General features: G+C 37.4%; 1 protein-coding gene across 2 annotated transcripts; it reads left to right on the forward strand.

Annotated features, from left to right (window-relative positions):
• The first annotated feature begins 208 nt into the window (after positions 1–208).
• RSPH4A (radial spoke head component 4A) lies at positions 209–16,309 on the forward strand. 2 transcript variants are annotated; one of them, XM_081251463.1, is made up of 7 exons: positions 209–1,350; positions 3,781–4,015; positions 9,023–9,751; positions 10,819–10,975; positions 13,909–13,940; positions 14,362–14,479; positions 15,989–16,084. In XM_081251463.1, the coding sequence occupies exons 1-7, from the start codon at positions 677–679 to the stop codon at positions 16,009–16,011; spliced, it is 1,968 nt and encodes a 655-aa protein (XP_081107589.1). In that variant the 5' UTR covers positions 209–676; the 3' UTR covers positions 16,012–16,084. The 2 variants fall into 2 exon arrangements, with proteins under 2 accessions (XP_081107589.1, XP_081107588.1); XM_081251462.1 differs by lacking the exon at positions 13,909–13,940 and having other exon boundaries at positions 15,989–16,309.
• The last annotated feature ends 7 nt before the right edge of the window (positions 16,310–16,316 follow it).

Here is a 16,316-nt window from a genome sequence, read left to right on the forward strand (position 1 = left end):
AAGTTTGGTTGGCACAGATGAGACACCTTTGCCCTCTGAGTCTTGGACTCTGATGTTCTGCACACTAGAGTTTCATTGTCACCTGCACCTCAACATTACCAAGGTCTCCCCCTCCCTCCGTCCCTCCATCCCTCCTTTCTCTCTCCCTCCCTCCCTCCCTCTCTCTCTCTCTCTCTCTCTCTCTCTCTCTCTCTCACACACACACACACACACACACACACACACACAAGCTCTGTAAATGTATTGTCCCTCCACTAATGCAGGACTCACTCCTCAACGTGCAACTTGAATCAAACTATCAGACCCTGAAAATCATCCCGCCGGGTCTCGGCTCCTCCTCTCTGCGCCCGACCAGTTCTCAGGTTTCCAACCGCGACTGTTGGGCTGCAGATTGGATTGGCTGAGCCAGGTAGAAGAGCAGAGGCTCCACCAAATCACACATCTAGGATTTTCATCTTTCTTGGTCTCCTCCCTAGAATCCTGGCAACAGATGTGTGTCATTTCTCTTAGGGGAACCCTGCCTGGTGTTGCTATGGAGATAGGACGCTGCGACTTGCAGAGCAACTAGGACCCAGAAATCGCCTAGCAGACCTAAGCAAAGCCACTGCCTTGCGTTGCCTCCTTCCATATCTGCACGCCCCCTTCATCCAGAACTTTTTTTCTCTTGACTATTTCCATGGAAGACTCGACCCCCCTGAAACAAAAAATAGATCACCAAGAACTTGGGGAAACAAGGCGGCCGTGGGAAGAAATGGTAACAACCTCCCAAGATCCTGAACCTGGGTTATCCGAGGCCTCAGAGTCGGAGCAGGGGCTGGAAACTGGACCTCAGTCCAAGAGCAGCCCTCCTGGGATCCCCCAATCTGGAGCCAGCACGCCTGTGGATGACCTCGTAGGACCAGGTGTGTCATCTCCACCTTCCCCATCTCAGGAGCCCTCCTCCACTCCTTCTCCCCTGGCTCTGGCCGCGCAGGACCTTATGGCACCATGGCAGTCAGACAAGACCACTAGTGTGATCTCTGAAGCTGGGACAGCTCACCTTGACCATTTGGAACAATCATCTGATAAAGAAGAATCAACTCCTCATCAAACATGCCAATCAGAGGGAAACAATTTTCATCAATCTCAGCAAACCAAATGTCACCTGTATGGACCGAGGGATGTGAGCTACAACAACTCTAAATGGAAAGAGCTGAGATTTGACATTTTTCAAGAAGACTCAAACAGTAACTATGATCTGGATCAGCCTGAGTCTGGGGCTTCTGAAGTGGCCCCCAGCATGCTTGACATCGCCATTCAGAATGCTAAGGCTTACCTACTAAAGTCCAGTAGCAAGTCGGGCTTAAATCTGTAAGTCTTGGAGGAAGGGGGCTGGGGGAGAAATTTGGCAAAGGAAAGGGGGTATGAGTATCTCTGTGTGGGGATGTGTTTCTGTGGGTGAATGGAAATATATCTGAAAAGTCTGTATGAGTGAGAGAGTGACTTAATAACTCTTTGTATCATAGGACTCAAAATAGGTCACTGGTGGAGATTCTTCTAGCTTCTTTAAAGACCCTAAGTGCACAGAAATAAAATCTAGGAATTATGGAGTCTGGTGTTTGAAAGAAACCATAAAGACAGTGAAGTCCAAGCATCTCTCCAAGATGCTTGTAAAAAAGGACTGTTTACCAAAATCTAAGCATTCTAAGTGCTTATATGGCTTGGTTTTGAGTCCCCACCCAGGCCAGTGCTAGGGTGATAAATTACCTGCGTTAACCTGGAACTGTCCTGATTGAGCACTGAAAGTTCTGCATCCTGAGAAACCTCTCAGTCCTAGGCAAACCAGGAGAATTGGTCGCTACACAGGCCACCCAAAAATACATGCCATTTTATCCAGATCTCTTAAAATGTGGTGATCAATGGCCCAGGAATGTTCTGACCATCCCATTATAGCTAAAATTCAGGTCTTATGGTTGAGTATAGATTTCTAGAGATTCTTGTTGCCAGGGTTACATAACAATAGAGTCAACAGAATTTTAGGGCTAGAAGGGACTTGAGAAAACATCTAATACAATCCAGTTGTTTTTTAAGTGAGGGGACTAAGTCATGGAAAAATTAATTTGCTCAAGATTTCTCTGGCTTACAGCACTCACTGACTCTTACCTTTCCCTCATTATGCTTTAGCCACATGGCCTCTTCAGTTCCCATGCTGCTCCCTCTGCCTGAAAGGCTTCTGCCCTAAGTCTTTATAAGTCTTTTCCTGGCTGGCTTCTCATCTTTTAGAAGTCAGCTTCCACAGAACTCTATTATAACTGCCCGTTCTTTCCTTCATAGCACGTAAGGCCATTTATAATTGTACATAGACTTATAGACTTATATTTAATGTCTGACTCTCTCACTAAAGTGCAGGCCTTCAGAGTGCAGGGACCATGTGAGTTTTGTACATCACTATATACTTAATGCCTAGCACAGTGCTATCAGCTATTTACTGAATAAAGAATGAATTAATGAATAGAAGTACAGGAAACACAGCCTGGACCTTTTGAATCTAGTTAATCCACCACGTAATTTGCTGAGATGCCTCCTGATTAATCAGCAAACATTAAATGAATGCCCACTCAATATACAGTATGTGGCAAATGTTTGTAGCTATTACTTGGCTTTTAAAAATATGAGGTATAATTTTAAAGTTTGAATAAGAAACCAATGAATGTTTGATGCGAGAAATCTTCACAAAACCCAAATTTAAATATTATTTATAAATTACTGTTTTGAACTACAATTTACTTACATTTCAGGGATGTGATTTGCTGCTTAGCAGTGGATTCTATTTGAATTACTGATATAAACTTCTTGTCACAATTCCCTGGGTTAAATAACAAGCATGAATTTACAAACTTTGATAAAATGCCAAAAGAGCTCATTATAAACACTTGAAAGTTCACAATTCAAAACTGAATACAAAACAAAAAACGGGAAAATTTCATTTACTGAATGATTTTGTAACTGACATTACTTAAATAGCTAAATTTAATTTAATTTCCAAATATTAAGTCTCTGAGGTAACAAATGAATACCTTCCATAATATTCACTATTATCTTCTAAGTGCTTTAGAGCCTGTAGTTAAAAATGGCTTTTAGTAAAGGACAACTTTAACTCCATCTCCTATGTGCAGACCTTATTTGACAGCCATGAAAGCTGTTTTTTTGTTGTTGTTGCAATTAAAACAATATTTGCCTAAAATATAATATTTCACATGTTGAATAAAAAGTCTACAGAAAATAATTGCTTGCTTCTTTTTTGCCAGTCATAATATTTCTGTTCATTTATAAAAACAGCAATATTTTGAGAAAGAATATGATATTCTTCATATATAATATTTGTAAACTGGCCTTCACATTGGTTGCCCATATAATCTACATATTTTTCTCTGACATTCTTAAGATCCGTTAGATAGATACAGATATTAAAGAAAAAATAAAATAACTAACCTGGCTGTCCAGTGGTTAAGACTTCGCCTTCCAATGCAGGGTGTGCGGGTTCAATCTCTGGTCAGGAAGCTAAGATCCCATAAGCCATGCAGCACTGCCAAAAAAAAAAGAAAAATAGAGAACTTGCTTTGATTTATCTTATGCTCAAAGTTTTTCTTGGCAGTGGTAGAAGTTACTGTGATTTTCCCACTAAAAATCTCTGAAGTCTTCGAGTTCTTGAAGTTTCCTAAAAACCCACCGAGAATGCATGAAATGTTTTTCAAATGCTTTTGACAGGGTTATTATCTGGAATTTTCTCTTTTTGGGTAGATATGATCATCTTTCTGAAATGCTGACCAAGGTCTTAGATAAGCGTCCTGAAAATGCTGTGGATATCATTGAAAATGTTAGCCAAGAGGTGAAGATGGAACATTTTAGTATTAAACTGGATACACTCCAAAATGAGAATGAGATGCTTCCAACCTATGAAATAGCAGAGAAGCAAAAAGCTCTTTTTCTCCAGGGAAATTTAGAAGGAGCTGACCAAGAAATGGAAGATGAAATAGTAAGTCACTCCTGTAAATTTGAATAGGTCAACCTTAGGGTTTTGAGGTGAGTGGGGTGTGGCTTTAAATTCATATCCACTGCCTTTTATAGCTTACTAAATAGTATTGCAGCCTCATTTCACACCACTCATTTCCTTGGTTAGAGTTTCTTATGTTTTCACACAGTGTTTTAGTATTTCAGAGGCTTAGCTGTTTTATATGTTTGTAGGGTTAAACTGCTTGATATCAGAAAAAATGTTTTCTTCATCTTTTATATTCTCCAAAGTACCTGGTACAGATCTGAGTGTGTAGCTGTTTCTTATTAAATATTTGCTGAATGAATGAATAAATGTCACATAATTTAAAATTAGGCTTTAAATCAAGTTGCATATTTTCTCCTTTAATTTACTGGAAAAATTAAAAGAACTTCTAATGTCATTTGCATTCTCTTCCAAGGCTACTTCTTCATATTGTGTCTTGACAGTATATATATTATGTCAATGAGACATAATAGAAGAGGAGAGAAATAAAATATTTCTTTTAATCCCCATAGATAAATTGCTGAAAATATTTACAAAGTTGGTGACAGAGATAAAAAGGTATCATTCGAGAATAAAATCAGCTGTATTACTGAAATTTTACCTCCAAATATTTCAAATCAGTATACGCTACTGTTTCCTAAATGCCTGCATATTTGCAGTTTATTCTACTGAGTAATTTATACTGTACATCTACTGAGCTTCTATGTTCTGTTACTACTAGACTATTTAAAACTGTCCTCATACTTGCAAATTTGATGTTTGGAGTAACATATGTTCAGAAAAGGACATGGAGTTCAGTCAAAGAAAGGAGGAGGAGTAGGGATATGCACAGTAGCTTTACCCTCTAGAGCGCCTTAGCTGTTATAGGGAGACACAAATTGACACAGTGAGATATAGAATACTCAGAAGGAACAAGCGATAGGTGTCAAGGATTTGATATTGGCTGACCTTTTCTAAAAATATCTTACACCAAACACTTGATCATGTAGCCACATATAGTATTGACAAGTCTGGCAGCAAACAGCATGTGGGGATCCAACAGAAGGCAGGCACTCTCATGCAGGAGTTTATCAAAGAAAGTTAGACTCCAGTATGAGAATAGGGCACTGCACTATCTATAGGCACAGTATTACAAGGCAGGGATCTGTGTTCTGAACTAGGTTTTGGGATGAGAATACAGATAAGCTGTTTTGATCCTGGAACCTGAGCCTCTTAACCAGACTCCATCAATTCCTCCTAATAAAGAGTAGGATTGGTTTTAGAGAAAGGATGAACCAAGTCATCAGATGAAGATAAAAAGTTCTACCTCAGAGAGTAGAAAGATTCAGGAACAGGAAGACAGGTAGCTCTTGGAACTCTGTCCCAGACTGATATGTTTAGAGTATTAATATTTCTATTCATGTCTTTGACCACACCAGAATTCCTGTTCTTAGTCTTCAGCAGTCATTTATTCCTTCACCCATTGATTTGCAAACATACCTACTGCATGCTAGGTACTGAGATATACACATAGAAAAGACTTTTCTAACTTTACGTTGGTCACAGTCTAGTGAAAGAGGTAAAAAAGATTAAAGTTATTTGACTACTGCAGTAATAGAGATATGGTGGAAAAAACAGGGGCTTTTGAATTAGATCTGAATTTGAATCCTAGTTCAATCACTTATTCCCTGTGTGACTCTAAATGACTAAACATTTCCAAGCCTCAGGGATAATCACATGGCAACAACTTGAGGGGAAGAGGTCCTATACATAAAGGATCTGGCACATCCTAGAAACTTAATGAATAGTAGCAGTTACTACTGTGTTGTTCTGACAAGCTATGAGCAACGAACTCTGCTATTAGGATCTGGGCAATGCTGTGTAATGGCAGTGATATTTCATTTGGATCATGAAGGATAAGTAGAAGTTCACCAGGTGAAGACTATAAGGCATAAAATTCTGGGACAAAAGCACAATAAAATGTCAGGAAAGACTATTTAGCATTTGGGAAACTGACTTCAGATTTGAGGGATTTTGAGTGAAGGAAATGAAGCAAGCAAGGTGCTTTAAAGCTAGACTGCTCACCGTGTATTGATAAGAAATTGATCTCTTGCATACAGTGGGAAATTAATAGAGGTTTTTAGTAGAGAAAGCATGGTCTGACTTATGGTTTAGGAACATAACTTTGGTAGTAATGTGGAGCAGAATGAAAGAAGAAGGGTTTGAATGGGGACAAGGAAGACAGTATTAGAAGACTTCCGTGACAGGACAAGTAGTCTGTGTGGAGACTAGCATGTTAAAGAGGAGGGGATAATGCCAACAGCTTTTTAGGTGGTGGAATCAATAGGACTTTAACTAAATATGAGAGTCAAGGGAGTCAGAGGGAGCAAGGATGACTGAACTTTCTAGTTTGGGAAACTGAGTGATGGTGATATCTTTGGAAAATGTTCAGATTGAAAGTTCTCGTAGTTGGCTAGGAATAAGGTTGTGAAATGTAGGAGAAAAGTCAGAGTGAGAGAAGTAGATTTTAAAAACCACATATCACTTGGGTTGGTGTGGGAGAAATCTTCTAAGCATAAAGTGCTGAGTGATGAGATGACTGAAATTTTGAGGACACCGATATTTAGGCCTCAATTAATTAAAAAGACTAAGAAGAAATAGTTATAGAAGACAAGAGTAGGATCAGAGCGCATGGTGCAATAGATCCCAAAGAAACAGTCTTACAATCAGATGAGATTAGGATTGAAAAAAGTCATTATGATTATTTTGACACTCTATTTTTTAACTCAAGTTATAATACAAATAAGAGCAGATCATTTGTAAGAATAGCAAAGTGCTCTTAATTTCTCAGGTTCTAAAGGTTGTCTTGCCAAGTTATCCCTAGCTCAGTTAAGGTTATTTTCTACTTTCTCAAAAATGTTTTTCTAGAGTTCACTTGAGACTCTGTTTTTATTTTCCTGTACTTCTTTTTTGGAATTATTTCTGCTTTTCTCAGTTTAAACCCAAAATTATTTATCTTAAGTAGAAACAAGCATATAACTAAATTATGTCTTCAAATGTAGTCATGCCTGAGCATTTATCTTATCATACATTCCTTTTATTTATCCTGTATATTACACCCATATTGATTTTTATTTACCCTATATCTTACCATATCCATATTATAAATATTTATTAAGTAAATGTATGATAATATATAAAAACAAGCATAAACATATATTTATAAAAATTTTTTCTAAATATCTGTAGGTAGGTTTTGCTATATTTATTTATTTACTTGGCAAATATGGCTTTTTACTTTTAAATGTTTTTTGAATTTTATTTTTTTTTACTACAGCAGGTTCTTATTGGTTATCTATTTTATACATATTACTGTATGCTATATTTTATTATTTCAAGATAGTAAAGGGGCCACTTAAATATTTCTTATAAGGAGAGGATGTTGGACTTTTTTTTTCCATGATAGGTTATTACAAGATATTGAATATAGTTCCCTGTGTTATACAGTAAATCCTTGTTGCTTGTCTATTTTATGCATAATAGTTTGTATCTGTTAATCCCATAATCTTAATTTATCCCTCCCCTCCCTTTCCCCTTTGGTAACCATAAATTTGTTTTCTGTGTCTGTGAGTCTGTTTCTGTTTTGTATATAGATTCATTTACATTCGTTTTTAGATTCTACATGTAAGTGATATATAATATTTGTCTTCCCCTGTCTTACTTCACTTAGTATGATATTCTCTAGGTCCATCCATGTTGCTGCAAATGGCAATAGTTCATTCTTATGGCTGAGCAGTATTCCATTGTATACACATACCACATCTTCTTAAACCAGTCGTCTGTTGATGGGAACTTGGGTTGTTTCCATGTCTCGGCTATTGTAAATAGTGCTGCTATAAACATCAGGGTGCACGTATCTTTTGCAGTTAGTGTCTTTGTTTTCTTCAGATACATACCCAGGCATGGAACTGCTGGATCATATGGTGGCTCTATTTTAAATTTTTAAAGGAACCTCCATACTGTTTTCCATAGTGGCTACATTCCCACCAACAGTGTAGGAAAGTTCCTTTTCTCCTTGTAGATTTTTTGATGATAGCTATTCTGACCAGCGTGAGGTGATACCTATTGTGGTTTTGATTTGTAGTCTCTAATAATTAGAGATTTTAAGCATCTTTTCATGTGCCTGTTGGCCATCTGTATGTCTTCTTTGGAGAAATGTCTATTTAGGTCTTCTGCCCATTTTCTGATTGGGTTGTTTTTTGATATTGAGTTGTATGAACTGTTTGTATGTTTTGGATATTGACCCCTTGTCAGCAGCATCATTTGCAAATACTTTCTCCCATTCCCTAGGTTGTCTTTATGTTTTGTTAATATTTTCTTTTGCTATGCAAAAGCTTGTAAGTTTGATTAGGTCCCATTTGTTTATTTTTGCTTTTATTTCTTTTGCCTTGGGAGACTGATCTAAGAAAATATTGCTATGATTTATGTCCAAGAATGTTTTGCCTATGCTCTCTTCTAGGAGTTTTATGGTGTTGTGACTTATATTCAGGTCTTTAAGCCATTTTCAGTTTATTTTTGTATATGGTTTGAGGGAGTGTACTAATTTCATTGATTTATATGTAGCTGTCCAGCTTTCCCAATACCACTTGCTGAAGAGACTGTCTTTTCTCCATTGTATATTCTTATCTCCTTTGTCGTGGATTAACTGGCCATGGGTGTGTGGGTTTATTTCTGGGCTCTCTATTCCCATGCCAAAACCATGCTGATTTGATTACCATAGCATTGTAGTATTGTCTGAAGTCTGGGAGGGTTATACCTCCAGCTTTGTTTTTTCCTCAGGATTGCTCTGGCAATTCTGGGTCTTCTGTAGTTCCATATAAATTTTAGAATTAATTGTTCTAGTTCTGTGAAAAATGTCATGGTTTTTAAAAATAGGGATCACATTAATGTAGACTGCAAGCAGTTCTCTTATGGATAAAATATTAATCACAGCAATTGTATTCCCAGGCAGAACACTCTCTTCCAAATGTAATGGAGTCAGCTTTTTATTTTGAACAAGCTGGAGTTGGCTTGGGCACAGATGAGACTTATCGCATATTTCTTGCCCTCAAGCAGCTTACTGACACACACCCAATCCAAAAATGTCGTTTCTGGGGTAAGATCTTAGGTCTGGAAATGAATTATATTGTAGCTGAAGTGGAATTCCGTGAGGGAGAAGATGAAGAGATGGAAGAGGAAGATGTACCTGAAGAGAGGGACAATGGAGACAATGAAGCTGATGAAGATGAATTACCAAGGTCCTTTTACAAGGCCCCACAGGCTATTCCAAAGGAAGAAAGCAGAACAGGTGCCAACAAATATGTCTATTTTGTTTGCAATGAACCAGGAAGACCATGGGTGAAGTTACCAGCAGTTACACCTGCACAAATTGTTATTGCAAGAAAAATCAAGAAATTCTTCACCGGGCGATTGGATACCCCCATCATAAGCTACCCACCCTTCCCAGGAAATGAGAGTAATTACTTACGAGCACAAATTGCCAGAATTTCAGCAGGGACTCAGGTCAGCCCTCTAGGATTCTATCATTTTGGTGAAGAAGAAGGAGAAGAGGAGGAAGAAACAGAAGGCAGGCGAGATAGCTTTGAAGAAAACCCCGATTTTGAAGGCATCCAAGTGATTGATCTAGTGGAATCCCTATCCAATTGGGTTCATCATGTACAACATATACTCCCTCAGGTAGGGGCTTTGCAATTCTCAATCTATCATCTAGTCAGCAAATATTTATTAAATTCTGTCTACAATGCATACAATATATACAAGACAAAGGCCTTCAGACTCCAGACAGAGACAATTAAAAAACCTAGTGAAAACACAGAGTACTGTATAATTGCCAAGTAGTATAGATCTGTGATTCAAATGTAAATAAAATAAATATTTCTATGGAGTATTTGACAAGTTTCATAAGGATTTAGATTTAGGTGTGTTGTGAAATTATTTTTTATATGTTAAATATAGATGGTACATTAATTTTGGTAGGAGTTCTTTTATTCTATTTTTATAATACAAGGAACTTTTTTTGCCAAGAATGATAAAAGATTCTAACAAAAACAAGTAAACAGTGTTCTATAACAGTTATATAGAACCTATTCTGCCAGTTGTTCTTAATAGCACTCTATATGTATTATCTCATTTAAAACTCACAACTGTATGAAAGACTAATATCCTTATTTTACAGATGAGGAAATTAAGGCAGAGGGTTTAAGAAATGTCACAGGGGGAATACAGCTAATAAACAACAGGGTCAGATGTGAATGGGCAGGATGGATCCAGAGTCCATACTCTTAATCAATCTGTTAAACTGTCTCATCTGTGGGTAGAAAATCTTCAATATACTTTGATGTACATAAGAGGTATTCTTAAATACTTCTAGATGAGTTAATTAAATGAGAAATTATAAGCCCCAAACTCCATACCTAATCTTATTATCACATTTTTGTTATTAATAATAATAATAGTACCTTACCTGCACATAAATCAGTAAAATGATACCTTCTTCACAAAGGTTCTAATGATTTTAATATATAACTGTTCTGTAACTTCAAGAAGTGGGCAGATTCTTGAAATAGTACAGTCTTTGCTTAAAATAACATTGATCAAAACAGCTTTTGGTAAATATATGTTGAATGAATGATCAATATGCCACATAATGGGATGTCATGCAGATAATTACTTCAATCCAAAAGAATATTTTGATATTTTAAGGTCCTTGTTAGACTACTAAATCTTCCAATATTTATACCCAGGGTCGCTGTAATTGGTTCAACCCCATGCAAAAAAGTGAGGAGGAAGAAGAAGCAGAAGAAGAAGAAGAAGAAGAAGAAGAAGAAGAAAGAGAAGAGCCTGACTACATAGAACAGGAAGTAGGGCCTCCTCTCTTGACACCAATCTCTGAAGATTTAGGTAATTTTACACACTATATGTGTGTGTGTGTGTGTGTGTGTATAGGCATACATAAGTATGTACACATGTACATACAAGCAAACTTTGGAGGTATTGCGGGATAAATTCCAGACCACTGCAATAAAGTGAGTCAATAATTTTTTGGTTTCCCAGTGCATATAAAAGTTTTGTTTACACTCTACTGTAGTCTATTAAGTGTGCAGTAACATTATTTCCCAAAACATGTACATACCTTAATTAAAAAATACTGTATTGTGGGGGGGGATGAGAGAATTAGGTGAGGGAGATTAAGAGGTACAAACTTCCAGTTACAAAATAAATGAGTCAAGGGTATGAAATGTACAGTGTGGGGAATATAGTTCAAATAAAAAGGTCTTTGTATGGTGACATACAAAGTGGCTAAACTTGTCGTGGTGATCATTTTGAAATGTATAGAAAAAAATCACTATGTTGGGGCTTCCCTGGTGGCACAGTGGTTGAGAGTCCGCCTGCCGATGCAGGGGACACGGGTTCATGCCCTGGTCCAGGAGGATCCCACATGCCGTGGAGCGGCTGGGCCCGTGAGCCATGGCCGCTGAGCCTGCGTGTCCGGAGCCTGTGCTCTGCAATGGGAGAGGCCACAACATTGAGAGGTCCGTGTACAGCAAAAAAAAAAAAAAAAATCACTATGTTGTGTAACAGGAACTAACGTAGTGTTGTAGGTCAATTATAGTTCAAAAAAACAAATATACATGCAAACTCAAAGAAAAAGAGATCAAACTGGAAGAAAAAATATTGTATTGTTAAAAAATGCTAACCATCATCTGAGCCTTCAGCGACTCATAATCTTTTTACTGGTGGAGAGTCTTGCCTTGATGTTGATGGCTGTTGACTAATCAGGGTGGTGGTTGGTGAAGGTTTGGGTCTTAAAATAAGACGACAAGGAAGTTTACCACATTGACTCTTCCTTTCACAAACGATTTCTCAGTAGCATGCAAAGCTGTTTGATAGCATTTTACTCACAGTAGAAAATTGAAGTCAATCTTCTCAAACTCTGCCACTGCTTTATCAACTAAGTTTATATCATATTGTAAATCCTTTGTATTCGTTTCAACAATCTTCACAGCATCTTCACCAGGAGTAGATTCCATGTCCACATCAAGAAACCACTGTCTTTGTTCATCCATAAGAAGCAACTCCTTATCCATTCAAGTTTTATCATGAGATTGCAGCAATTCAGTCACATCTTCAGGCACCACTTCTAATTACAGTTCTCTTGCTATTTCCACCACACCTGCAATTACTTCCTCCAACTGAAGTCTTGATCCCCTCAAAGTCATCCAAGAGGGTTGGAATCAATGTCTTCCAAACTCCTGTTAATGTTGACATTTTGACCACTTCCCATGAATCATATATGTTCTTAATGGCATCTAGAAAGGTGAATCCTTTCCAGGTTTTTAAAAATTTTATTTGTTAAATTCTCCCATTTATTTATTTTTTCCTTCCAGTTGTAGTGATATAATTGACATACAGCACTGTATAAGTTTAAGGTGTAAGACATAATGATTTGACTAAATTACATCACAAAATGATAACCACAATAAGTTTAGTCACCACCCATTATCTCATATAGTTAAAAAAGAAAAAAGAAAAAAAATTTTCCTTGTGATGTGACAAGAACTCTCAGGATTTACTCTATTCACACCTTTCATATATAACACACATCAGTGTTAATTATATTAATCATGTTGTACATGACATCCCTAGTACCTATTTATTAGGATGTTTGTACCTTTTGACCACCTTCCTTCAATTTCAATTCCCCCTCCAACAACCCACCATCTCCGGTAATCACAAACCTGATCTCTTTTTTTATGAGGTTTTTTGTTTGTTTTTGAAGTATAATTGACCTACAGCACAATATTAGTTCCTGGTGCACAACACAATTCACCATTGTTGGAGCAGTCAGAACACACACAATATTTATAGAATTAAGTTCTGTTTTACATGGGCATGGTTAGTGGTACCCCAAAACAATTACAATAGTAAGATTAAAGATCACAGATCACCATAACAAATACAATAATAATGAAAAAGTCTGAAATACTGAGAGAATTACCAAAATGTTACAGAGACACGAGGTGAGCAAATGCTGTTGGAAAAAATGGTGTCAACAGACTTGCTTGATGCAGGGTTGCCACAAAATTTCCATTTGTAAAAAACTCCATACCTGTTAAGCACTACACAACAAGGTATGCCATACTATGTATGTATACAATGTAACATATATTTTTATATATATACCAAATACTCTCTCTATATTGATACTATGTATGTATATATACACAGGTATTTCCTGCTTTCAAAAGATAGCCTTACACCACTTTGCTTTTATGAGACAACTACATTAGTACCTATTTTCACTGATAGAAATCCAGAAGATGTTCTCTTTTACGAAGAAAAAAAAAAGGCAAAAATAGCGTTCAGCACTTGTTTTGCAGTGAGCAGTTATAGAAGCAGCACACACTTCAATCTGTCAGAGGGGCACCTCCAAGCTCCTTCTCCAGGAACTACACTCAGCATCTCAGCATCAAGTTGCCATAGCTTTGAACTGTGCTTGTGAGCTTCTATGCTTTATCTCAGTTAATCTTGTCAATCCATTAGCAAGATGCGTCCTAAAGTAATTGCTTCTTCGCTCTATGTCATTTCAGCTTACAAAAGGTTTCACAGGAATGCTCTACTTTTGGATAGCGGGGGAAACCTGTGTACACACACACACACACACACACACAGTACATGGTGGGAATAAAGAATGTAATGTAGCTGGCCCCACCAAGAACTGTCTAGGACAGAGGTTGCGGGAGTGCACTGCAGAGGAAGTATAAGGTGGCTCTACCTCTTAGTGGAAATGCTGATAGTTATCTTTGTTATCATTCTTGTTTTGCATTCTACAGATCATAAACACGTGACACAGTTAAAATATGAGGTACTGTTTTTGTTTTTTTTCTAATCTACTATTGCTTTCATATTCTTTTTTTCTTCCTATTCAGTTTTGGAGCATTCGTGCTTATAACCCCAGCTCTCTTTCATAATAATGATTTGGTCATCACGTATTTTTCCCTCCGCCACATAGGCCTCCTCTTGTAAAACTTATTTTCTCTGCTTTACAAATGTACACACACATATAAACACACACAAATATATATACAAATGTATACACACTTTTCTTTTCAAATTTCATTTTTCCACAACGTTCATATAATACCCTCCTGATCTTATGTTAAGCTGCTAATGTTTTAACTTTGTCGTGTGTACTTTAAGATTTATAAATACAGCTTTTCTGTTACACAGTATATCCTTGTCTATTTAGGAGTTAAGTCTATTTTGAATTTCTCTTTGGTTTACAGAGATCCAGAATATACCGCCTTGGACAACACGGTTATCCTCAAATCTCATTCCTCAATATGCTATTGCAGTCCTTAGATCCAACCTTTGGACTGGAGCATATGCCTTTTCCAATGGCAAGTAAGTATGTAACAACTTACAAGGCTATTATTTTGATTATTTAACTTCTGGAAATTATAAGTTATCACTGGAATGTCAAGTGTGTATGGCATAAGATTAATTCAAACAACATCCATCTTATACAACAAAGCATCAAATTTAGAACATTAGAGTAATTCAGACTTCTGCCTTTTCATCTGAATTATCCAATTAATGGGGCTAAAATATGTTTTTTCTTCTGTGATTATTTGAGTAATTGATATTCATTTCATGGAGGTAATTCTAAGCAGTATTTAGTTTAAATCTCTTCATTTTTGTTGGATATTTTGATAAACGATAATTTAAAATATGTATGATTTAGGCTACCACTTTCAAAAGAATTAGGATAAGAGAATAGTAAATGTCCTTTAATTCCTCACCCAGAGCATACACTTTCATTTTTCTTATGCTTCCATTTCGTACTTAATAACCTAGTGTCAGCTCGGCTGAGCTGGAGATCTGAGCGGTCAAATGTCAGAGTAGCCATTAAAGCAACAAGCCAGAAATGAAAATGTTAAGCCTTTATAAAATCACTTACTGTGATGGTATAACCAAGTTGAAGGACTGATTCCCCCCCTCCCCCCACCCCGTTCCATTTGCCCCCATGGAATGGCACACTGGTGGAAGGTCAGATGGGTCAGCAGAGTTGTGGGGTCATCTCAATGACAAGGAAGTCCCCACATAAGGCTCCTGCAGTTTTAAGGACCTGTGACCAGAGAAAGGTGGGGAGAGCTAGGGAAAAGTACTGGCTACTGAGTCAAGAGTAGGGGAGTGTGTCTATAAGGTCTCCCCTTCTCTCATCCAACCCTCATTAGGAAGCCTTGGCAAAGGGGCCTGAAGAAGACCTCTGCTGAAGGCCTCAGATGAAGAGGCCTGGGAATGAAGGCACCTGGGCCAGGAACACAATTGTGTTAAGAGCATGACAGGCCAGAGGGGCCAGAATCCTTGACCACAACGCTCTCTTAGAGATTGCAGTGCACTTGCTATGCACCAAGTCTGAGGTGGAGAGGGCAGTTTTCCCCCAGTGAGGCCTAACTAGGTAAAGCTTTTGTAATTGCTCAAGGATGGACCTGAAAAATCACACATAGGTTGTTAACCACAAGTCCGACTTCTCACCCAGCCAAGAGTTTTCAAGGTTGGCAACTTCTTAATTCTTTCTAACTCTAAGGAAAGTATGTAATTTTTAACTTCGTTGCTTTGTTTTTTTCTGAAAATAATTAAAAGATGAAAGGCTGTGGTCCAGGTGTAGGGTACATTTTGACAGGGTCTGGCCCTATGTTTTCTTAACCAGCTTAAGCAGTTTGGATCATAGTAATTCCCTGTGGTAAAAGAATCATTTAGGGATATTTCATCTCTAATGCATTTAAAATATACTGTACTGTTTTAACATTATGGGACTATGATACTCTAAGTACCTTATCCTTACAGAAAAGGATCAATTTTTCTTACTGAAAAATTATATAATGATCTACATTTTTTTTTAACTTACAGAAAGTTTGAAAATTTCTACATAGGCTGGGGTCATAAATATAGTCCAGACAGCTATACACCTCCAGTTCCACCACCAGTTTATCAAGAGTACCCCAGTGGACCAGAAATTACAGAAATGGATGACCCTAGTGTGGAAGAGGAGCAGGCTTTCAGGGCTGCACAAGAAGCAGCTGTAAATTCAACAGAAGAAAATGAAGAAACTGAGGAAGATGGAGATGAGGAAGATGACTATGACTAATAAAAATAAAATTAGCCCAGTCTTATGAGACTGATACACACATACTCCTTATTTGGGACTGATATATATATATATATATATACATATATA

The sequence above is a fragment of the Mesoplodon bidens genome, assembly GCF_964165515.1.
Source record: "Mesoplodon bidens genome assembly, chromosome: 12".
Lineage (NCBI taxonomy): Eukaryota > Metazoa > Chordata > Mammalia > Artiodactyla > Ziphiidae > Mesoplodon > Mesoplodon bidens.